Source organism: Erpetoichthys calabaricus, chromosome 2, assembly GCF_900747795.2.
Source record: "Erpetoichthys calabaricus chromosome 2, fErpCal1.3, whole genome shotgun sequence".
Classification (NCBI taxonomy): Eukaryota; Metazoa; Chordata; class Cladistia; order Polypteriformes; family Polypteridae; genus Erpetoichthys; species Erpetoichthys calabaricus.
In genome coordinates, this window is record NC_041395.2 from 63169666 (window position 1) to 63195866 (window position 26201).

The 26201-nt window shown below is 38.8% G+C and overlaps 1 protein-coding gene across 1 annotated transcript in view; it reads right to left on the reverse strand.

The window, feature by feature from the left end:
* Positions 1 to 26201, reverse strand: part of prmt3 (protein arginine methyltransferase 3) — a 309295-nt gene that overhangs the window by 39042 nt on the left and 244052 nt on the right. Inside the window, exons 14-15 of the mRNA XM_028793849.2 lie at positions 22564 to 22614; positions 22365 to 22452 (exon numbers count right to left, since the gene is read on the reverse strand). Coding sequence (XP_028649682.1) covers positions 22365 to 22452; positions 22564 to 22614 — 139 coding nt within the window. The remainder of the gene's footprint in view (positions 1 to 22364; positions 22453 to 22563; positions 22615 to 26201) is intronic.

The window sequence follows — 26201 nt, forward strand, 5'->3', positions numbered from 1 at the left end:
TACTTGATCCATGCAGCCATGGTGCTAACCACTGTGCCTCTCTCATAACAATGAGAATTAAAAAAATCTTAACAGCATATATATGACATATATATGAAACCAGCATAACTTAAGACAAGTTGAACAACTTGACCAGCTACTTTCATTTTCACTGCAAATATTTAGTATTCTTTGTTGGCCTAGATTCGTGCTAATGGTAACCATCACCTTCTCTAGAGCAGCTGTTAATGGATTATAGTCCATAATCCTAGCACATAATAATCAAATTTACTGTGGCTAAATACAAGAGAACTACAAACACTTCCATTCAAAACCAATATAGCAATATATATTACAGGCAATATTTACTCAACTGTTGATTAATACAATTAAATAAAACAGACAGAATTGGAGAATTAAATGCATGACCAACAGCAGTAATGTAAAGAGATAATGGTGACTTTATCAGCCTACATAACATTACATTTTTAATCTAATTGGGGGGTCGCAGTTACTTCCAACTTCTATACTTCTGTACAACTGTAATAAGCAGAAAACCATCTTAGAATGCACAACACTTTGAATCTTGAAAGGCTATAACAGCAGAAAACCATGCTGGGTTCCACTCCTGCCAGCCAAGAACAGAAAGCTGAGGCAGCATTGGGCACAGGCGCACCAAAACTGGACATTTGAAGACTGGAAAAACATAGCCTGGTCTGATGAATCTTATGTTCTGCTGAGGCACACAGATAATAGGGTCAAAATTTGGCACCAACAGCATGAATGTATGCACCCATGAAACAAAATGGAATTGTTCGAATGACTATAAAATCCAATGTATCTAGTCTTAAGATGCCAAAAAACTTAAAGATTCATGACAGATGCACTCTGTGTTGTCAAGATAGTTCCATAATACTTCCTACATTTTAGATTTCTACTGCCTTCCTATTTTTGTAATTGGTTTACATGTTTGAGCCTTTACTGACTAAAAGGGAGATGGGCACACTGTACTTGATAAGACTCCGAGATAGTACAGTATTTCTTTTTGACCAGTTTAAACTGTTACCTGCTGTTTGTACCTCAATGAAAACTTTCTCTGTTAGTATTGTTTGAGTTCCCTAACATGGGGAGAATCTGAATATGAATTATTGTATTCATTTTCTCACCTAGCTGCTGTATTATGTTAAGTTGTGTTCACTTGCAGTAGGATAAACAGGCAGGCAGTGAGGTGTACTGGTTAATCCCGCTACTGACACTGTGTGACCATGAGCAAGTAACTTCAACTGTGCTCCAATTGGACAAGTAAAAGAAATGTAATTAATTGTACCTCAGATGTTGTTAAGTCGCCTTGGAAAAAGGTGTCAGCCAAACAGTAAGCAATAAAAATAATAAACTGCAAGTAGAGCAATTAGGACAATTCTCGGTAAATAGAAGGTTCAGAAATCAATTATAAAGAGAAAAATACGGTAAAAGTACTCAGAATCTGAGCACTTTTGTTTATTTAAATAATTAAAGGAGATAAGGCCACATCTAAGTTTAGATAAATAAAGTGCTAAGAACTCAGATCAAAGCAGTAAGAGTCCAGTGCTACTACCACAGAGCTCTAACAAACTTAAGTGAAACAGAACATACGGCAATCAGTGTAATTCTTTTTGATTATACTTTTTTGTTTAACGACTTGAGCTAATTCATCCTTCTTATTTGGAAGAAAATAAATAATTCATGAGAACAAAGCTTGATTGTGGTAAGTGGCGTTGCCTTTTACTATATAAATGCATATGTGAATGAGCTTGTCCAGCAGGCAATGAACAGCAGAAAGCAGTAAAATGAACACACAGATAATGGTAACAGTTTGTCCAAATCTGAGAATAGTTGTTTATTCCTATAAAACTGTTATTGGCTTTGTCCAGGCAAATGCATCTTATGAAACAATAAGAAGCATGGATGTATTATACAGTAGAATGGTTTATGCCAAGAATTGGTGAAAGTTCTAGATTAACACAAAACAAAGTTATGCAAGTATGAGATTTCAAAGAATAAATATTACTGTATCATAAACCACTATGAAAATACAGCTGGAACAGATAAATGTGACTGGGTTTTAATTTGCAAAATACATTATGCAGTTTTTTGAATTAAGCCAAATGTATGTTTAGAAATGAGACAGAATATTGGACTTCTAAGAAATGAGCTGAACTGCATTTATTTTTAAAAGCAATGAAATAAGAATGCCAAAAAAATTTAAAGCAGGTATGCAACAAAAATAATGTGTGCAATATCAGTTTATTTCTTTTCCAACAAAAATATATTCTACCAATCAATTTTGAATACTGGAGACATCAGCAGTTTTTTTCGTATCATTTCTAGGTTTTAGTAAAAGAACAAACATTTACGCAGCTGACTTCTCATAAAATAGCCAACAGGGTATCTAATTGTGCAATCATTTTAGAAAAACAATATGAATGTTTAGTATAAAAAATGGATGTATTGAGGTTTCTGCCTTTTGATTTCATTACATGTTGGCACTCGTGGATCTCTGTCTTGGGCCAGTCTCTCCAATTGTGGTCAGGTGTGGCCTGTTTTCTTGGCATCAGCTTCCTTCAGGTCCTGGCACCCAGTGTTTCTTGGCTGGCTTCTTTCCCTGGGGATTTTACAGGAGGCCTTGCCTTGTGATGTTTGAGACTGGCTTATAAACAATGTAGACTATCCACCTCTAACATTGCTGATGAATCTCTTCCTCTATTGTATCTTGTCTTGTATGCTAAGAGAGTTCTTGGTTACATACAATATCAGGCCAGCAAATCTGAAGGATCCATCTCTGAGAGGTGTTAGTAAACATCTGGACCTTTTGGATGGTGGCTGTGGTAGTCCACCATGTCTCAGTTCCATAGGGTAGGACTAACTTCATCTTGGAATTGAAAAGCCTCATCTTGGTGGCAATGGACAAGTCTCTGGATCCCTAGTCATTTTTCAGTTGGAGGAAAGCTGACCTTCCTTTGCAGATTCTGGCAAGTCTGACAGTTCCTAAAAGATCAGAAGAACTGACAAGTTTGCAATTCAACTAGTTTTGCTTTTGCAGTGGGTTGAAAAGACCATATGATCTAACCCCTCTGCTCTGACAATAACAGCATGACGTGGTAACCAAATTCAATGCCTAAACAATGTCCAATTACCAGTCCAAAAGAAAATGAAAAACTAAAATAAGAAAATTACAAAAAACCTGCACAAAATTCACTAGTTTGCAAGTAGAACCTGACATGGGAGAAAAACAAGAAGTTGTGTTATCACCTGTTCAGTGTCTAGTCTTCTTACACTACACTACTACTGAAAATATGTTTCCTATAAATTAAAACTTAAAGAAAGCCACTGTGAACAATGATAACTAAGATCAGAAAACAACAACACAAAAACAATAGCGGACAATGAATTTGAATTTTGGCAGCAAAACGAAAAACAACAAAAATCAAAACTGCACCTTGACCTGTGATTTATAGCACTCCTCTCAGTATGGGCAGCATGGTGGCGCAGTGGTAGTGCTGCTGCTTCGCAGTAAGGAGACTAAGGTTTGCATCTCGGGTCCTCCCTGCATGGAGTTTGTATGTTCTCGCTGTGTCTGTGTGGGTTTCCTCTGGGAGCTCCAGTTTCCTCCCACAGTGCAAAGACATGCAGGTTAGGTGAATTGGTGATATTAAATTGGCCCTAGTGTGTGGCTGGGGAATTTAACTCTTACGTATCAATTGCAATGTATCTTAGCAAGAGGTATCTAATACGGGATGAGAAAACATTAATAAAAGTACTTTACAACAGCTGAGGTTTCTCAGTCAAACGGACGAAGAGTTCTAATTACTTTGAACAACATTTTTGAGGGCTCATAAAGTGTTTGTTGGTTTTTACCGCTGTGGCTGCAGATTTTTGTACGTTGTGATTAAAAGTTAAAACCTGCATGCCATTGAGCTTGCTTAATTAAACATACTCCTCAATGTTTTAAGATAGAAACATCAGCCTATGTGGTTTTCTTTTTACAAAAATTTAAAATATATTTACTCTTTACACATCAGAATTAATGAATCCTGTTGAGCTTTCTTTCCATTTGGTTTTTATTTATGTAATTAAGTGCTGAAATCTTGATAAACAAGATTTTGAAAAAAGTGAACACCAGAATACACTTGAGTATTGAAAGGCTATTAATAAAAGCCTTAACTCAAACACTATAGTGCATTTCTAATTTAATAAAATGTGCAGATGAAGAAGACATCAAATTAAACAAGATGTTTAATTTAATGCAGTAATAATCCTTATTAAAACATCTGCGAGCATAGAAATCTGCAATTACAAGAACGGTCCAGGATTAAGAATCACATCAAACATCTACATTTCAAGTATTAGGCCACAAAGCTACAAATGAATGTTACTTTTCAGTATATACAATGTTTACACTGCAAACATGAGCTCTGGCTTGTAATTTGATAATATAACTGCATCGGCTATTTTGTATATCTTGTTAAATAAAAAACATACTATTTTGAAATTATGCTAAGTGAAGACCAGTTCTTGTCTGCCAGATAATACAGGTACCTTCAATGAACTTGTATTATTAAAGCCTAAAAAACAGTGCAAAAAATATTGAAATAAAAAAATCACCATCCAATGTTGTGTCATGCTGGTTGATATGAATGCTTCGCTGTAGCAATGCTAGGCTAGCACCTGTGCTAATCAGTTCTTTACTGAAAATCAGACTATTTAAATTTAAAGGGTCATAGAGGTTCCCTTATCGAGAACTTCATTATAGAAATAAAACAAGTCTCCTTTACAAACAAAAAATAATCATTTTCTTAACAATTTTATGTTTACAATTTAAAAACTCTCACATACATTATTTTTGGTTTGTCGTTTTAATACAAGTCCGCACAATCATTTGGATTTGATTTCTGCTTTATGTCGTCAATCTCTACTAACACTCTACCAACTCTAATAACAAAGAAAAATATTCGCCACAAGAGATTATTTTATTAAACATTCTTGCGGTCACAGCATAGCTTTCACAAAGAAGTGAGCTCCTCACATTTCATAGCTCTTTTAAAAAAAGAATGCTGTGTAAGAGCTAGATAAGTTAAAATCATTTAGTTGGATCACACTAAACTATTTAGTGTCTTAAAAAATATTACATAATGAGGTTTTGAATTTTAGAATAATAATGGAACAAAATCTGAGTTTAGAGAAAGGAGAAATTTATTATTTAATTATGGCATTTCATTTGGTGTTTTACTTCTAAAAATGAACATTTGAGCTTTAAAACAATTTTATGTTTTTCAAAGAAAATCAGTCATACAGTGTCTTCCTGTATTATAGAACTGCAAATGATTCTGAAATAACTTTGAGGAAAGTGCTATCAAGATTAAAAAGTCAAAAACAAAAAATACGTTGATTGGACCAGATAATAAACCAGGGTCACCGATTAGAAATGAACAGACATGGTGTTGCTGGACCATGACATTGCCCTTGGTTCAGTCCCTCACAACCTTCTCTGGACTTCCTTCAACTTTCTCAGGGTCTGAGTGGCCATCACAAAACTTGTCATGGCCTAGTTCCAGGCCTTGTGCAGCTATGATGTGTGATGACAGCAGATTACACCACAGCACGGCAACAGTGGTTCTGGATGAAAAAGAAGGACTCCACCTGGGCCTTGAAGTGAGGGTATGTCATCTAGGGTGTGAGCCTGGGGTGCCAGGATTCACTGCTGAACCCTCTGGAGGTGTCATGGGCCTATCCGCAAAACATCAAGAAAAAAGGACACCCACTTGAAAACCAAGCAGATGCCACCACTCACTTGACCATCCCGCCAGTGTTACACATGTGTGCCTGTGGATCATTTTGCTAGCTGTGCCAAGGTAAGTGATACCACTCTGGGTTGAGACAGGGCACTCTGGTCAGGACTCTGTAAAGCCAGACAACCCCTTGAAGATAGTGTCTTATATTGGACCTGGAAACTGACCTGCAGCAAGCTCTATTGTGCTGTCCAAGCCTCCTTAAATCAAGAGGAATTTTGTTTGTTTTGCCGAAATGCTATCTTCTTTTTCTTCGGTTCCACTGCACACAATTTTTGTTTACTTTGCTTTATTAATCAGGTCACACCAGTCTGAGATTACTTCCAGAGACACAAACTAGCAAGACTGCCAAAGTCTGCAGCGGAACGGTGGCAATAGACTTGGAGCAAACTACCACACGAGTACCTGCAGAAAATGCATTTTCAAGTGTACTACCAAATGACGATCTCACTTATGTTTTTTTTCCTTTCTCTTGCACTTTTAGAAGTTTATTAATTAATAAAAAAGTATTCATGACATTATTTTTGAAAAAAATTCAGCTTCACAGCATTTTTTCACAACAGTGTAAGACTTCTGCACGGTACCATGTAGAAATATATAAACAATAAATACCTAGATAGAGTTAAAGTCAGAAGTTTCCATACACTTATGGTAAATTCTTTATCTTTTTTCCAACAATGTTCACAGACAGAGTGTTTCACTTTTTATTGACTATCACAATTCCAAAGGGTCATAAGTTTACATACACTTTGTTAATATTTGGTAGCATTGCCTTTACATTGTTTAACTTGAACCAAACATTTTGGGTTGCCTTCCACAAGCTTCTTAATATAAGTTGCTGGAATTTTGTCTCATTCCTCCAGACAGAACTGGTGTGACATTGACAGGTTCGTAGGCCTCCTTGCTCACAGACGCTTTTTCAGTTCTGCCCACAAATTTTCCAGCGGACTGAGGTCAGGGCTTTGTGATGGCCACTCTAATACCTTGATCTTGTTGTCTGTAAGCCATTTAGCCACAACTCTGGAGGTATGCTTGGGGTGACTGTCCAACTGGAAGACCCATTTGTGACTCAGCTTCAACATCCTTGCTGAGAACTTGAGATGCTGCTGCAGTATTATCTAAACAATTTTCTTGTCTCATGATGCTGTTTATTTTGTGAAGTACACCAGTCCCTCCTGCAGCAAAACACCCCCACAACATGATGCTCCCATCCCCATGCTTGACAGCTGAGATGGTGTTGTTTCACTTGCAAGCCTCACGTTTCTTCCTCCAAACATAACGATGATCATTATGGCCAAACAGTTCCATCTTGGATTCATCAGACCAGAGGACATTTCTCCAGAAAGTAAGATCTTTGCCCCCTTGTGCCATTGCAAACTGCAGTGTGGCTTTTTTATGACGACTTTGGAGTGGTGGCTTCTTCCTTGCTAAGCAGCTTTTCAAGTTATGTCTATACCTCCTCCAGCATCTTCACTAATTCCTTTGCTGTTGTCCTGGGATTGATTTGCACTGTTCATGCCAATGTATGTTCTTCTCTATGAGACAGAATGCATCTCCTTCCTGAGTGGTATGATGGCTATGTGGTCACATGGTATTTATACTTGCATATCATTGTCTGAACAGATTAAAGTGGAACCTTTAGTCGTTTAGAAATTGTTCCCAAGGGTGTACTGGATTTGTGAAGGTCTACAATTTTTTATTGGCTAATTTTATTGGCTAATATTGGTATTGGCTAATTTCTTTTTATTTTCCTGTTATGTCAAAAAAAGAGTCAGTGAAATGGCTATGAGACCCTAATTGTCTATTGGTCTAAAGGCCTGACATAATTTTCTAGAATTTTCCAAGCTGTTTAAAGGCACAGTTAACAAAGTATATGTAAACTTGTGACCCACTGGAATTGTGATATGGTCAATAAAAAGTGACATACTCTGTGTCTGTGAATATTGTTGGAAAAATTACTTTTACCCTGCACAAAGTAGATGATTTAAACGATATGCCAAATTAATAGTTTGTTAGTATAATATCCATGGAGGGGTCATTAGTTCTGTAATGGCGGCGCGCTTAGACGCTGCGGCTGTGTGCTCTCCGACTAAGATTTTGGTTTTTCCACCCTGCCTGGATAAATACACGTATAGCCAGCAGGATATTTTATCTATCAGCTTACGGAGCAAGAGTTGCTCGACATCTGAGTTTCTCCGTGTCCACAACATTCCGGACGACATTGCACGAACACCGGGCTCTCCGTGGATTACAATCCCAGCTTCGAGGAGCCGGTGGCGGCGCAAAGAACGTTAACAAAAGAAGGGGTGCCGAGGCAGCGTGCTAGTGAGGCTAAGGAAGCAGCCACACAAACCACCACTTCCAAGCATTTTCTCCTCAAATGTGAGGTCTCTGGCAAACAAACTGGATGAGTGGCAGCTGCGGATTGCAACGGAAAAGATCATCAGGGACTGCTGCATCCTGCTGATCACGGAGACATGGCTTAATCCACTCATTCTGGACATGGCGATCGAGATAGCAGGCCACACAGCACACCGGCAAGACAGGACAGAGCGCTCCGGTAAGAAGAGAGGAGGGGGGCTGTGCATTTATGTGAACAATAGCTGGTGCACAAATTCCACCATAGTCACCAGACACTGCTCTCCATACGTGGAGTTTATGACAATTAAATGCAGACCCAAATACCTCCCCCGTGAATTCAATGCTATACTGCTAACTGCTGTGTACATAGCACCAGATGCTAATGCTAACTCGGCTCTGGGGCTTTTGCATGACACCATCAGCAGTAAACAGAGCAAGTATCCTGAGGCTGTTCACATCGTTTCTGGGGACTTTAATCATGCAGATCTGAAAGCAGTTCTCCCCAAATTCCATCAACACATAAAGTGTGCAACTAGGGGAGAAAGAACACTGGACAAGTTGTACACAAACATCAGACAGGCCTATAGGGCTAAACCCCTAGCACACCTTGGCCAGTCTGATCACACGTCCCTGCTTCTAATCCCTGCATATACTCCCCTCAGGAAACAAGCTCCCACTATGACCAGGACTGTTACCATATGGCCCGAGGAGGCCTCTCAACAGTTGCAGGACTGCTTCTAGAGAACCGATTGGGAGGTTTTCCATCACCAAGACTTGGAGAACCACACTAAGGCAGTCCTGGATTACATCAGGTTCTGCACGGACAACGTCACCAGGGACAGACGCATAAGGATTTATCCTAACAGGAAGCCCTGGATGACAAGGGATGTCCAGAGTCTGCTGAAAGCTAGGAATACTGCTTTCAGGTCTGGGGATGGGGCTCTTTACAGTGTAGCCAGAGCGAACCTGAAGAGAGGCATCCGACAGGCCAAGGCAGCATACAGAAGGAGGATAGAAGACCATCTGAGGAGCAACAACACCAGGCAGGTGTGGCAGGGTGTCCAGCACATCACCGACTACAAATCCAGCAACTCCTTGGCCGCTGAGGGAGACGGTTCTCTGGCAGAGGAGCTGAACATCTTCTTTGCCCGCTTTGAGGTGACACCAACAGCAGCTCCATCACAGCAGCCTGTTCATAACAGCAATATACTCACAGAGGAAGAGTGTGAGGTGAGGCAGGTGATGAGGAAGGTGAACCCGAGGAAGGCTGCAGGACCCGACAGTGTGGCTGGACGGGTGCTGAAAGACTGTGCAGATAAACTGGCCGGAATCTTCACTAGGATTTTCAACCAGTCCCTGTCCCAGGCCACTGTCCCATCCTGCCTCAAGTCCTCAATCATTGTTCCACTGCTGAAAAAAAACATCACGAACAGTCTGAATGATTTCCGCCCAGTGGCACTCACATCTGTCATCATGAAGTGCTTTGAGAAACTGATGCGGAGTCATATCATCGCCTGCCTGCCAGCAGACCTGGACCCATTTCAATTTGCTTACAAAGCAAAGAGATCCAGGGAGGATGCTGTGGCCACAGCCCTTCATGCTGCCCTGACCCACCTAGAGCAGCAGGGGAGTTATGCCAGACTGCTCTTTGTAGACTTCAGCTCAGCGTTTAACACCATCCTCCCACAACGACTGGTGTCCAAACTGGCAGATCTGGGACTTCCATCACTCACCTGCAGTTAGATACTGGACTTCCTCTCTGGTCGCTCCCAGAGGGTGAGGCTGGGTCTCCACACATCCACTGCTCTCAGCCTCAACACCGGGACACCGCAGGGTTGTGTGCTCAGCCCGCTCCTCTACACCCTCTACACATATGACTGTGTCCCCACTCATCATAGCAACAAGATTATAAAGTCTGCGGATGACACGACGGTGGTCGGACTCATCTCGGGCAAGGAGGGTGAGCTGGCATACAGGGATGAGGTGGAGCGGCTGTCAGAGCAGTCAATAACCTGCTCCTCAACAACAAAAAAACAAAGGAGCTTGTTATTGACTTTAGGAAAAACAAAACTGACATCCAGCCACTCATCATTGGCGGGGCCTGTGTGGAGAGGGTCCCGGTGTTCAGGTTTCTGGGTGTGGAGCTGGAGGATGACCTGACCTGGAGCGCCAACACCAAGGAGCTGCTAAAGAAGGCGCAGCAGAGACTGTATTTTCTAAGAATTCTCAGAAAGAACCATCTCCCAAAAAATCTGCTCCTTGCTTTTCATCACTGTTCCATCAAGAATGTGCTCACATATGGACTGTGTGTGTGGTACAGCAGCTGCACTTCCTCAGAAAAGAAAGCGCTCCACAGGGTCGTCAGGACAGCGGAGAGAACAATTGGTTGTACCCTCCCCACTCTGGAACAAATCTACACCTCCCGATGACGCAAAAAAGCAATAGACATTTCACAGGATTCATCACATTCCGGTCATTGTCTCTTCCAGCTTTTGCCATCGGCCAAGAGATACAGAGCAATGAAAACCAGGATAAACCGCCTTAAAAACAGCTTTTATCCAAAAGCAATCATGGCCCTGAACTCAGAATAAAACTGCTCCGTATCATTCTACCAATGTGCAATATAGACCAGTCAACAAGTGCAATTTGTATATTTTATAAAGTACTTTTATTACTATTCGGTTTGTTATTATTTTCTCTCTTCTTATCTTTTAAACTCTTATTCCTCACAGTGAGTCAACTGCACCTTCAATTTCGTTGTTCCTTTGTAAAAGTGACAATGACAATAAAGATCTATCTATCTATCTATCTATCTATCTATCTATCTATCTATCTATCTATCTATCTATCTATCTATCTATCTATCTATCTATCTATCTATCTATCTATCTATCTATCTATCTATCTATCTATCTATCTATCTAAAGTGAGTATTCAAGAATACACCCTAAGTGAATGGAAACTTCTGACTTCAACTGTAGATTGATAGATAGGCATTACATGTATATGTAAGTGCGTGTGTGTGTTTACATATATGTTTTCCCAAAACTATATCTAGACACGGTTTTATAATATGTGTGTAATCTGAAGAGATGGAGCAATACCGTAAAAGCAAAGTGGACACTGCCCACTTTGATAGGCTTTAATAGCACACCAGGCCTGTTAGGACAGAAGATTTAACAGGGATGCAAACACCTAGCTGTGTCAAACTCAAACTTACATTCTAAAATAAGTGGCTAAACTCTTCATACCAGGACTAGGCTGTAGTTCATTTGATAACAAAGGTGTAAGTTAGAGTTGAATTGACATCTTTGCAGAGGCCTCTCTGCAGACTCATTTTAGGCTAGAAGGTTCCAAATAGACACTCAGAAACAAAGAGGTATAATTCAACGATTGACAACTATGATGGACAAAATAAACATATGGGAAGGCACTGACTTTGTAAGTGACTTTAATCCAAGTATTAGAGACTGAACATTCATTAAAAAATTAGCTGCACTCATCTCAGGGGCACATTCTGAGGAAACTCTCTGAGAAAATCACTGGGAACGGTCTCTGGGGAAATCCCAGGGGCACTATGAGCACACTCTCCAAAACGACTGAAAATCCTTGAAACCAGAAAGATGATGAGCCACTCCCACTTTGGGGTCCTGAAAACTGACATTATCTTCTCCTTATTGACCTGAAAGCTGATATCTAGTCTCCAAAGATAAGCAATGAGACCAGTCTGAAAGGCTGCCATTACTTTAAGGAGGGAACTTCATCATCTACATTCTGGTTCCAGAAAGAGTATTGCTTTCCCCTATGAAGTTGCAGAAGACACAGCAAGGTGCCTAACTGAGAAAAGCACAGAAAACCACAAACAATGGATCACACAGCAAAAAGAAACAGTGCACTCCAACACAAGAAAAATCTTACACTTGAACCTGGAGCAGCAACAACTCCACACAATATCAGAAATCACCTTTAAATACAAGGTATTGTAAAAATATTTAACTGAGCTTAGATAAACTACAACTCTAAATAACTAGTAAGCAGCCAGCATCTTTTATGTTAAATGTTTGTCTGTCTAGTCAGTCTTGAGCCCTATGTTATATGTCAATATACAAGCAGTTATCATATTTCTATAATCCTGGTGCTTATCAATAAAGTGCATTATTCTGTTTCTTAAAACAAGTGTGCTTCAGTTACCTTAATCTAAGTCTATTGGTCGAAGACCTGCCTCCTACAACAGAGAAAGATAAGGTAAATAAAGTGGGAGTCTTACAAACTTATTTAATTAATTACCGGCACTGTCGAATCCCAAGCCCAGATAAACTGGGAGGGTTACGTCAGGAATGGCATTCGGTATAAAATTTTGCCAGATCAATATGCAGACAACAATACAGATTTCCATACCAGATCGGTCAAGGCCCAGGTTAAAAACGGCTGCCACCAGTACTGTTAGCCAACAGGGTGCTGGCGAAAAACTGGGCTAATGTAGGCCAAAGAAGAGGAGGGAGACGTGTCCGGAGTCAGGAGGAGAGGAGGAAGGTAAACAGAGTGGAACTGAGGGTAGAAAATTTGAATGTTGGCAGTATGACTGGTAAGGGGAGAGAGTTAGCAGATATGATGGAGGGAAGGAAGGTTGATATATTGTGCGTGCAAGAGACTAAATAGAAGGAGAGTAAGGACAGGTGGATCGGATGTGGATTCAAATTGTTCTGTCATAGTGTGGATGGGAGGAGAAATGGGGTAAGGGTTATTCTGAAGGAACAGTATGTCAAGAGTGTTTTGGAGGTGAAAAGAGTGTTAGACAGAGTAATGATTATGAAGTTGGAAATTAAAGGTGTGATGATGAATGTTATTATTGCTTATGCCCTGCTAGATGGGTGTGCAATGGATGAGAAAGAAGATTTCTGGAGTGAGTTGGATGAAGTGGTGGACAGAGTATCAAAGGGAGAGTGAGTGTTCGTTTGAGTGGATTTCAATGGACATGTTGGTGAAGGGAACAGAGGGGATGAGGAGGTGATGGGTATGTTTGGTGTCAAGGAGAGGAATGAAGAAGGTCAGATGATAGTGGATTTTGGGAAAATCATGGACATGGCTGTAGTGAATATGTATTTTAAGAAGAGGGAGGAACACAGAAAGACATACAAGAATGGTGGAAGATATGCAGAGGTAGATTATATCCTATGCAGGAGGGTCAAACTGAAGGAGATTGAAGACTACAAAGTGGTAGCAGGGGAAAGTGTAGTTAAGCAGCATAGGATGGTGGTCTGTAGGATGACGTTGGAGATCAGGAAGAGGGGGAGAGTGAGGGCAGAGCCAAGCATAAATGGTGAAAGTTGAAAAAGGAAGACTGCAAGGTTGAGTTCACGGAGGAGGTGAGACAGGCACTGGGTGGCCGTGAAGAGTTGTCAGATAGATGGGCAAGTACAGCAGAAGTAGTAAGGGTGACAGCAAGAAGGGTGCTTGGCATGACATCTGGACAAAGGAGGAAAAGGAAACTTGCTGTTGGAATGGTGAAGTACAGGAGAGTATACAGACGAAGAGGTTGGAGAAGAAGAAGTGAGATTGCCAGACAGATACAGAAAGTAGACAAGAGTACAAGGGGATAAGACATAAGGGGAAAAGAGAGGTGGTGAAGGCTAAAGAAAAGGTGTATGATGAATTGTATGAGAGCTGGACACTCAGAATGGAGAAAAGAACCTGTACTGATTAGCAGGGACCGAGCTGAGAAAAATGTGCAGCAAGTTAGGGTGAAAAAGGATAAAGATGTAAATGTACTCACAAGCCAGGAGAGTGTGTTGAGCAGATGAAAAGAGTACTTTGAGAGGCTGATGAATAAAGAGAATAAGAGAGAGATACGGGTGGATGATGTGGCGATACTGAATCAGGAAGTGCAATGGATTAGCAAGGAGGAAGTAAGGACAGCTATGAAGAGGATGAAGAATGGAAAGGCCATTGGTCCAGATGACATACCTGTGGAAGCATGGAGGTGTTTAGGAGAGATGGCAGTGGAGTTTTTAACCAGATTGTTTAATGGAAACTTGGAAAGTGAGAGGATGCCTGAGGAGTGGAGAAGAAGTGTACTGGTACCGATTTTTAAGAATAAGGGAGATGTGCAGAGCTGCAGTAACTACAGGGGGATAAAATTGATGAGCCACAACATGAAGTTATGGGAAAGAGTAGTGGAAGCTCAGTTAAGAAGTGAGGTGATGATTAGTGTGCAGCAGTATGGTTTCATGCCAAGAAAGAGCACCACAGATGTGATGTTTGCTCTGAGGATATTGATGGAGAAGTATAGAGAAGGTCAGAAGGAGTTGCATTGCGTCTTTGTGGGCCTGGAGAAAGCATATGACAGGGTGCCTCGAAAGGAGTTTTTTTTTATGATATGAGGAAGTCAGGAGTGGCAGAGAATTATGTAAGAGTTGTACAGGATATGTACGAGGGAAGTGTGACAGTGGTGAGGTCTGCGGTAGGAGTGACGGATGCATTCAAGATGGAGGTGGGATTACATCAGGGATCGGCTCTAAGCCCTTCTTATTTGCAATTGTGATGGACAGGTTGACAGACGAGATTAGACAGGAATCCCCGTGGACTATGATGTTTGCTGATGACATTGTGATCTGTAGCGAGAGTAGGGAGCAGGTTGAGGAGACCCTGGAGAGGTGGAGATATGCTCTACAGAGGAGAGGAATGAAGGTCAGTAGGAACAAGACAGAATACATGTGTGTGAATGAGAGGGAGGTCGGTGGAATGGTGAGGATGGCGGGAGTAGAGTTGGCAAAGGCGGATGAGTTTAAATACTTGGGATCAATAGAGACTTATCCTTTAATACAATGCATAGTTGAGCGTGTCAGAAACCTATGCCAGTGGGACTGGGAACAAGGCAGGTAATGTTCCAGGATGGACAGTCCATTAGAGGCACCACACACACACACACACACACACACACACACACACACACACACACACACACACACACACACACAACCCAACTTACAAAGGGATTTTTTTGGAACTGCAAATGAACTTTATCAGCATGTCTCTGGGAATCTGAAAGGAAAAGCAAAATACCAAGAGGAGAACCAATGCAGACAAGAGTGAGAATGTGCAAACTCTACACAGACAATAAATAAAATTAAATACTATCCGGCCAACTCTGAAGACTTCTTATGTATAATTGACACAGCATAGTAGACATAGTATTAAAAGAACAACTTGTCTAAAGCGACCACCAATGCAAAATAAATAAATCTGATGCAACAACAGTCCCTCACCATTCCTTCCAATGTTAACAATAAACAAACCAGACTACCACCTAACATTGACATTAATTTACATTAATATAAATCTAGATGCCTCCTCTTTACTTAATAATCATTATTGGACCACTAACTCCAATCTTCATGTTCAGATTGCCTTTTGACACATGGCTCAATTTTTGCCACCAAACATTGTCACAATGCATTATTAATCTAAATCGAGGTGTCCAAGTCCGATCCAGGTGGGACACAGTGACTGGAGGCTTTCTTTCTCATCATTTTCTTAAATAATGACCAGACTTTGCTGTTAAGTAACTTCTTTTGTCTCAGTTTTAATTGACTTGATATTCAAGACTCGGACCCCTTAATTGTTTTTTTTCCTTTATTAGAGACCAAACAGTAATAAGATACAAAATAAGCCAACACATAACCAGCTAAACTGCACCCATTATGCAAAATTTGAAAATAAAAAGGTGAAGGTTTCAGTTATGCTGATCTACTTAGTTCCACAAAATTTTTTGACGGTGCTCTTAGCTAAAAGGAAATCAACAGTTTTGGAAACGTCTGCTGTGGCAGAATGAGAGCACCAACAAGCCATGGAATTAAATAATGGGATTAAGTAGTAGCAAGAACTGCCTTCTAAATAACAAACTGGTTTGTGTTTCAGACCCAGACTTAGCTGGTCATCTGTTAGCTCACTTCATATCTCATTTTTGTATGGCTGCTATTTAAGAAAAAAATAAGCAGTTCAGAAGATCAAGTCATAAAAGACAATTTAATCAAAATAAAGGAAAAAGAATTCAATTAACAACAGAAACTGGTCACTGATTAAGAAAGTGCAGGAAGGAATTTGCCGCCACTGCAGCCCCCCAGATTTGGAGTTGGACAATTTCAGTTATTTACATTTTCTTTACATTGTATGGTAATCAAGCAAGACCATTATGGTGTTAGGGTTTGCAAAGATTAATGGAAAATTCTTCACTGCTTAATTTTTTTGCAGGTCATATTCTGAATTTCGCAGCACTACCTCAAAAATTTGCTATCTAATTATCCTTAATTTTTGTCAGCAATCTTTATCAATTTATTGCAATCGCCCTCTAAGTTATGAATAACTGTAAATACCACATCCTCCTTCAGTGTCTGATCTTTGGCCATTAAGTACCTTGAGATGTTTAATAGGATGAGACATCTGGGGAGCGGGGGGTGGTTAGTTGTTCTGGTGGGGGCCCAATAGCATGCTAATACCAGTACTTTCTCTCTATGGAGCTGTCTACCTGTGCTTTACAGTTTTAGAGTACAGCCTTGGCATTTGGGTTGCCGCTTTCAAATCACAAGCATGAAATTGTCAGCTTTTTCCATTTTCCCTGGAACAACTGCTTTAAAAGACATATTATTTCACTGTAGACAGTATAACATTTCACAAAACATTAACAGAGCATGGGCAAGTATCATATAAAGGACCAGCCATCTGCTAAATGCTTTTGCTCCCTATAAAAGAGAAGAGAAACTCTAATCATAACAATGAAGCAATTCAGAAAAAAATCTATCAGATACAATAATCCCATAAATCTCCCACAAGCAATTATTTAATTTACTTAAAATTCAATTTAGTAACTACAACAAAAACTCAATCAATCTATTGAGTCATGCTTATATTTTATTTCTGCCCATTAATTACAACAAAATGACAATGAATAGTACATGTACATATAAAAAATGCACACTCTTTTATGTTGAGATGTTTTCAGTTTTAGATAGTAAGGTACTGTAACATAATAGTCACATGGCCTGGTTAAGAAACTTTAAGCCCATTTCAAATGATAGCCATTAAAAACGTGCAGCTTTGAAAAAGTAAATGTTAAGCAACCTCTAAACATAAGTAAATGTATATACATTACATAATTTGCAGGACGCTAATGTATAGAATGATTTATATATATATATATATATATATATATATATATATATATATATATATATTTTACATATGTTCAGAACCAGACTTTTCAAACTGGTGGGTTTTTTAATCTTGTGGAACAAGCTTTTATGTTGTGGGAATCAGTTATTGCCTTGTATACAAACATTATTTTTTCGTGATACCAAGATCTGTATTCTGTGTACATAATGTATAGTATGCACCAAATCCATATGCTGTAGGCATAAATTATTATGTTAAGCGCACAAGAAATGTATTTAGTGAAGTGCAATTTTAAAGTAAGGACATGGGTTAAAAATTTGTAACTCAGCAGGTGCAGCATGTAAGTGGGGACAAAATTGGCACAAAAACAGGAAGCAATGGGTAATTGTGTGGGAAAAAATTTGAGAATTACGTGATGTTAAAAATGATGTCCGTCAGTGATCACTGCTGGGCCTCTACTCTTTTTAATACATGTACTGTGATGGACGATATGCAGAGGCGGGCGTCCCAGCCAGGAAGAAGGGTGGTTCCTTAACCGGACAGGAGGCCAGCTCTATGCCACTCTAAGAAACGGGGCACAGAAAACTCTTCCTTGCCCAGAATAGAAACAGAGTATGTCAATGCCAGGAGGAATACATGGCCGTCCCGGCTGGGTTAGATCCAGGAACAATACCAAGCTGGGAGGACTGGGGAGAACAATGGATTCGGTACATTGCCTCCCCCAGAACGTTAGATGGCAGCTTCCCCGGATTGATGCGGTGCCCCGGGTTCCCAAAGGATACTATGGAACTTAGAATTCTTTGTCTCAGCCCTGGTGCCCCAAAAATGGAAGAGCTATATGGCTTGGGGTTTCCACCTAACCTATAAAAGGACTTGCCACCCTCATCCAGGAGAATCGGGTGGGAATGGACAAAGCTCATCTGGGTGGTGTTAAGGAGCAGAAGAGCGTGAAAGAGAGAGAGAGAGAGAGAGAGAGAGAGAGAGAGCTGAAGAGAATTGTCGTGATTATGCTTTTGTACCTATGTGGAAGGTATTGTACAAATAAATCAGCTTTATTTGAAATGGACTGGTGTCTGTGAAATTGTGTCTGGGGTTTGGGGCTCTCTGGTGCCCCCCCTAGTGGCTCTCAGTACATAAACAATATTGACAAGAATATAATCAGTAAGGTGCTTAAAAGTTTCCAGATATTACCAAACTACTTGTAAGGGCAGATGATACACAATAAGCTAAATCGTTGAAGGTCTTGGATAGCATACAGACATGAAAATATTTGTGGCAGATTAGATTTTATGTAAATAAAAGTATTGCATGTAGGAAGTATCAATGTTAAATTTAAATGCACAATGGGAGGCCTGAAGGGTATAGCAATGAGTCTGCTATGACTTCTATCAGGCAAGCAATATGCCATGATGGTAAGACTTTAGACTTCAGAACCTGAGGTTGTGGTTTCAAATACCACTACTAACACTGTGTAACCATGAGCAAGTAGAAAAACAAAAAGAAATGTAACCAATTGTATTTAAAATGTTGCCTTGGTTTAAAGCATCTGCCAAATAATACCAGTTTTACAGAAGCAATATAAGAAAGCTAATAGGATGTTAGGTTATAATTTATGACTAGCCATCCCCCATGGCTTCGCCCTCGGAGGGCCCCGCCCAGCTCCCTACTCCTGACGTCACTCTTCCCCTCCCCTCGGCCTGCAGCCTCTGTTTCGGATTAGCGCGAATATATCGCTCCTGCAAGTGAACTATGATTCTTAGCGCAATGAGAGAGATTGCAAAATCAACCGGAATGTTCAAGCAAATTATAGAAAAAAAAAGATCTAAATCCATTAAGTAGTTCTTTCGTTCGCTAACTAAGCAGAGTAAAGGTTACGCCCCGAGGCAGACGTGTGAGTGAGGATGGCCCCGCCCCCCTAACCGCAGCCCGATGAGTCTCTCTTGGATTTGCGCTAATAAATTGGTACCACAAGCGAACTATGATACTTAGTGCGATGAGAAAGTCGCAAAATCAACGGAATGTTATTATAGAAAAAAACCCGATCTACATCTCTTAGGTAGTTCTCTCTTGAAAAGCGGACAGACATACAAACGGGTCTAAGAAACTATAAGAGATTTCACGGGTCTAAAAAACTATAAGAGATTTCGCTCCTGGACCACGAAATTTTTAAAACCGTTTCTTTGCGAGCACCTATGGGCCAGGGGTAACCTATATTCCAAATTTCAAGTCCTGAGTCCTCATGGTTCGGGAGATTTCGTGATGAGTGAGTCAGTGGTATTTGGCTTTCATATATATATATATATATAGATATGTGGAGTATAAGTCAATGGAGGTTATGCTTAAGTTATACTGTATAACGATCTAGATAGGCCTCATGTGGAGTACTGTGTTCAGTTCTGGTTTCCATATTACAAAAAAAGAAATTGCAGTGCTAAAGAAAGTCCAGAGAAGAGGGAATGGGCAGATTCTGGGACTGCAGGGTATGAGCATGAGGAGAGACTGAAAGAGATGAACATGGAGAATAAAAACTTATGAAATGAATAGAGTACAGTAGATCCCATGGATGGAAATAAGGGCACATTTTGCACAAATGTTAAAAAGTTCTTCTTCAAGCAAATAACTACAGACAAAAGTAATGTGGTAGAGAGCGGTACTTTAGTGGCCTTCAAATTTGTTATTAATTAATAGGGTGGACATGCTAGTTGGGCACAATGGTCTGTTCTCATCAGAATGTTTTTAATGTTCTAAAAAAATCCAAATACTCACTGAAGAATGAGCTAGATAAATGACACTGAAAGTTCTCCAGAGAATCAAATGAAAAGGATGATAATATGCATTGTCTATGGTGTGATGTAAAAAAAACAAAAAAACTGTAATCTCCTACATATACTGCATTTGGATAAGCATACAATTTACCTGCAACTAAAGTTAGATGTTGTATAGAAGATACTATACCAAAACAGTTAAGGTGAGAAGCCTTTTGCTTCTTGTCTGAGGTCTTGTCAAACTGAGCATAAGTGCAGTGCATTTGGGTAAGTTAGAATACAAAGCAGAACTTTATATATTTTTTTAAATTATTATATGCTTCTGCGTACTTAGTATGTTTGGGTGAGTGTCTGCTTTTTTAAAACTGTCAAAGCTTAATCTCTCTCTTGCTATATCCTCACTTTGCTTGAAATAACATGCAGAAAAAAAAGGAATCTGGCAGTGGAATGGTCATCAGCATTTTAGTTCTTCTGCTTGTACTGCATGAAGGTTTAAAGCACCCAGGTTGTATGATTCTGTTTATTTCCGTATATCTGTTGTTATTGGTTTTAATGGAAAAATATATTATTTACAAGTAAAAACATGCTTAAAAGTCAATGCTTTTGTCTAAATTAGGAATGTCCAGCTCCGATCCTAGAGGGATGTAGTGACTGCAAGTTTTCATTCTAACCATTTTCTTAATTAGTGACCAGTTTTTCCTGCAAATTAACTTCTTCTGCCTTAATTTTAACTGACTTGCTATTTAAGACTCAGGCCCCTTAATTGTTCCTTTTATTTGTTAATTATCAGCCAAACAATAATGAGATGCAAACTGAGCCAACACATGACCAGCATTCTGTGTCCATCATACAATATTTGAAAATAAGGAAAGGTTAACGTTTCTGTAATGTTGATCTGTTTAGGTACACAAAATATAAATTGGTTGGAGTTTGCGGCCCAGTCTTAGCTGGCCTTCTGTTGGCTTGCTTCACATTACATTTTTGTTTGGCTGCCGTTTAAGGAAAAAAGAAGCAATTCAGAGGACTGAATCGTAAAAACAAGGTAATTAAAATTAAGGATAAAGTCATTAATTTGCAGCAGAAACTGGTCACTGATTAAGGTGGCAGGAATGAAAACCTGCAGTCACTATGGCCCACCAGGACTGGAGGCAGACACCCCTGGACTAAATATTACTACCAAACCAAGAGGCTAGATTATCTATTCCTTGTGTAGCTATGGGTCCTTAAGGGCACCTGTGGATGTTTGGGTGAATCCTTCTATTTGTTGTAAAACTAGGTTTAAGTAAAAATTTGGAAATACAACGCAGTTCTAGTCAGCAAGCAGTTTGCCATTGGAGGTCCCTAGGCTTGAAAACGCTTGGTGTAATATGGACAGTGAGACAGATAAGAGGTTAATGGTAAGAGGGTTATAACTGGTATTGGTATATATCATATCCCCCATTAAGAAATAAAAAAATAAGAGGTTAGTTGGTACCTTTTGTGTTAGATGAAATGAAAACGTGTTAAAACAGACATAAAAATGAAAAACCTTTTAATTAATCTCTCACTGTTATGGCCCTGAGAAACACTGTCAATGTACCAAATAAAAGCCTCTGGTTCGGCTCAACTCCCCTCTTTCTCCCTCTGCACCTTCTTCGCTGTTCCTTGAACCATCCAGAAATCCCTGCCTCTGTTCCCCACCCCTTTGTTCAGGATGCGGCCCCTTTTCTTCCTTTTACTGTCAATCAAATCCCTGAGGGTGCCTTTCTCCACCCTCCCCACTTGACCCAACCGTCACTTTCCCTCTTAGCTTCACCCTGGCTGGGAAGCTACAATATTCCAAAGATTACTGCAAATAAGCAAATCACAAAAAAAAAATCAATAAATACAGCAATTTTAGATAGATAGATAGATAGATAGATAGATAGATAGATAGATAGATAGATAGATAGATAGATAGATAGATAGATAGATAGATAGATAGATACTTTATTAATCCCAATGGGAAATTCACAAGTGCTATAGACTGTATTTAAACTACTTCTAAATAATCAGTAGACTAACAAATATACATTTATACTTGCAGATGGCCAAGATTTAAAACATTTTTGTTATTATTTTAACCAGTTCTGCAGTAGATTTTTACCTGCAGTAACAGCAAATATACTTGATTTTTCCACATTGCTTTACAGGAAATATTTTCCATAGCTTCCAAATGCATTTATCCAAATTATTCTATGAAAAATATTGAAACTAAATGAGATCCGTGTCCTATTTTAAAACATACCTTGTTTGACTTCAATAGGGTGCTCCAAATAGAAAACAGTTTGTTTCCAGTGAGTTCGAGGGTTCTGAGGGCCAGTGGAAAACATTACCTACAAAACAAAGAAATGGAAAAATGTACAGAATAGTAAGTACTGTATCGAGATTAAAAAATGAAAAACAAACTAAATTAATAAAAATAAAGGCAATAATGTTGCACAAACCTTGCTCATGCAGTTCTTTTCAAAGAATATGTCAAAATATCCAACAATTGCCTACAAAATAGATAGCAGTATAGAAGTGAATAAAAACTTTCATCATTCTAAACATATTACTAAATCAACAGTAACAACAACTATTTTTAAGAAACTGTGCCTCAACAATGAAAAACACTTAGTAATCTGAAAGTGTGACAGCAAAACAAATTCAGTTTTGGTTTGTTATGCCATACACTGTGGTTTCTACTTTTTTGAAATAAAATAACTGGATGCATATTGACAAATGAAAGATTACTTCAAAATGTTTTGCAAATTAAATGTAAAAATTCCTAATAAGAGAGATTATGCAGTATTGCACTTTGAATAAAAATGCAAGCCAAGCTTATCACAGAACTTTATCTCTTGTTATTATTGGATACTTGCAATCAAAGAAACAAATACATTCACTTTCTGAAAAGCTTATTTATACACAGTGCCATGAATAATATGAGCTTAAGCTAGAAGCCAATCCTAGATCAGACAGCATTCCCACACAGGGTGCATTCACACTTACTCAAGCTGAGCCAATTTAAAAATAACCAATGCTCAGTTTTAAAAGGTGTCAAAAATCCTTGAAAATATGTGGAGAATGTGTAAACTCTAAACAGACAATAAAGGGACAAGGCATTAAAAAAGTAGGTACCTAAAAATATTATATTTAAAATATAAAGTGCTTCTAAAATATAGCAATAACATAACAAAATAATGAAAAAAAAATATTATAAATTACTTTAGTAACCTAAGCCTTCCAAATGGAAATGTTGGATTATATTTTTTTAAGTTAAGAAACTGGACGTTTGTAATTTACTAATACAACAATTGTCAAGGTCTAATAACTTTTAAAAGACTGAACATTATTCTTCAGAACCAACTTCAATTAATTTATATTATTATTATATATGTTTATACTATACAATTAACTTTCTAGTTAAAAACAATATAATGAATATTAAATGTATTATTTAGTATCAAGCAAGCAAAAAATATTTTATAAGAAATTCCAAAAAGCTATTAGAATCTGTTAAAAATCTAGTTATACAGTAAATTCATGTTTTATTCAATAAGAATGGGACTCCCACTACTTTTGCACTTGTGCTTGTACACTCAGTGATGTGCAACTAATAGCTTTTAATGCTAATACTCAGAAAGACAACAAAAAAAAACCTTTCTAACAATGAGGAGTTCAGTGTTGACTGATTAAACATCATAATGTGACTTTCAAAGGAAAAGGCTCCGATATTTTTAAGGGTTGGTCTAAAAGGCTACATTTCATAATGAGTTTAAGAAATGATAACCACAGGTGGAGATCAACTGTTACAAGAATGACTGTTACATCTAAATACATAATATGTAAATAGCTGTGAAAAAACAAACCAAAACAAATGAAATGATAATAAAGCCAATAACAAATAATACTAATAGTGAATATTGAATCATAATTAACCAAGATTAAAGATTTGTTAAATACAGTCTTTGAAATTATTTTCTGATGTTATGCAGAAAAATAATTATTTTCTACATAGCTCTATTAAAAATACACTTTTTGTTCTGAAGAGGACAGTGGAACAGTGTCTGCAGATATAGACACAACAACCAGAAACACTGCTACATAAACTCCAAGAAGAATATACCATGTGTGTTTTGCTGTTGTAAGAAATTAAGGAACATGTACTGTATAATAATCCCTCGCTATATTGCGCTTCGACTTTAGCGGCTTCACTCCATCGCGGATTTTATATGTAAGCATATTTAAATATATATCGCAGATTTTTTGCTGGTCGTGGGTTTCTGCAGACAATGGGTCTTTTAATTTCTGGTACATGCTTCCTCAGTTGCTTTGCCCAGTTGATTTCATACAAGGGACGCTATTGGCAGATGGCTGAGAAGCTACCCAATCAGAGCACGTATTACGTATTAAATAAAACTCCTCAAATATATTGTGAGCAGGGGGGCTGTTCGCACCCCTAGAGGATACGGATGCTCCTCAAAAAACACTGAAAGACTACCTTCACATTGCTCCCATCCTTGCTGGGCTTACTTGTGGCTGCTTTTTTGCGTGATATGCATGACAATATAAAAATAACCATATAAACATATGGTTTCTACTTCGCGGAATTTCTTATTTCGCGGGTGGCTCTGGAACGCAACCCCCGCGATGGAGGAGGGATCACTGTATATTTTATTAAGTTTTTTTTTTTAAAATCCAATTGACCTTTAGCATTAATTCCTTAATTTGCTACATTATTATCTTTTGTATAGATTCTTTTAAAGTTTAACAATAAACAAGGAGGGGTGCAAATAAAACTTTCCAAAGAATTCTTGTCTTTTCTTCAACACCCATTATTCACCTTCTGAAAAGTATATGGCTTAAGTGAACCTAAGTAGGAGATAAGGTATTGGCAGCCACCTGCTTGGAAGTAAAAAGCTCACAGGACAGAATGATGAGGTTACATGGGTTAATCAAGGTACAACGCATACAACTGGACCAAAGAGAAGAGTAAAACTAAAATATAACGACGAGTCAAAATCAGGAAAACCAGAAACACAAGCATACAAGGAAGGACCCAAAAATTATACTCCTGTTAAACAAAAGAAAAAAGTGCCGCCTTCAGTCCTACACACCAATCAAGACAATTTAGTTTAGATAAAAGACTAGCTGCCTCTAGCAAAGGGAGGCATATGGACTAGAGAGAGTAGTCAGTAACACAGTGTACAAAATCAGTTTGCTCAAAATGAAGTATCTGCTTTAAAATATATTTATTTTAAAAAGGAATAGGATAACAAAACAAACACCTTTTGGGTATTTCTAGATTATCATAAACATATAAAAACATAAAGCTGTTCCCTTCCTTCAACATTTTCAAAACTTTTACCTTTTCTGCAAGCATTTGCATCTTCTGTTGGCGCTTGGACACGGCCCCTGCAGCAGTAGCACGTTAATGCTGAATGAGTGAGATGAGACTTCCTGGTTAATGCAGCACTCCGTCGCTGAGCCAATCAGCAGCACACAGGAACTTAACTGCGTGCTCTGATTGGGTAGCTTCTCAGCCATCCGCCAATAGCATCTCTTGTATGAAATCAACTGGGCAAACCAACTTAGGAAGCAAGTACCAGAAGTAAAAAGACCCATTGTCCGCAGAAACCCGCGAAGCAGCGAAAAATCCGCGTTATATATTTAGATATGCTTACATATAAAATCCGCGAAAAGTGAACCGCGAAGTAGCGAGGGATTACTGTAACTCCAAAAATGTTAAAACTAAAAGGTTCTCAGAGTTTTATTTATATTACTTTCAACTCACTTATTTTTTTTATTCATTTGCTGTGCTTTATTGTTACTGACGAACGTTGATGGCTACTTTGGAGATGGCATTTAATAGTGAAAGTAAAGTAAAGATCATAATATTCTTAGAAATCACATTAGTCAATGGGTGGGCCTCTCTGGCAGCGTCTTAAATTGGTTTGAATCCTACCTGGCAGGGAGAAAATTCTTTGTTAGTTGTGGTAATTACAACTCAAAGACACATGATATCCTATATGGCAGGCATGCGCAACCTTTCCGCTATTGACGGCCGCACTACAGACTTTTTACTTTAATAACGGCCGCA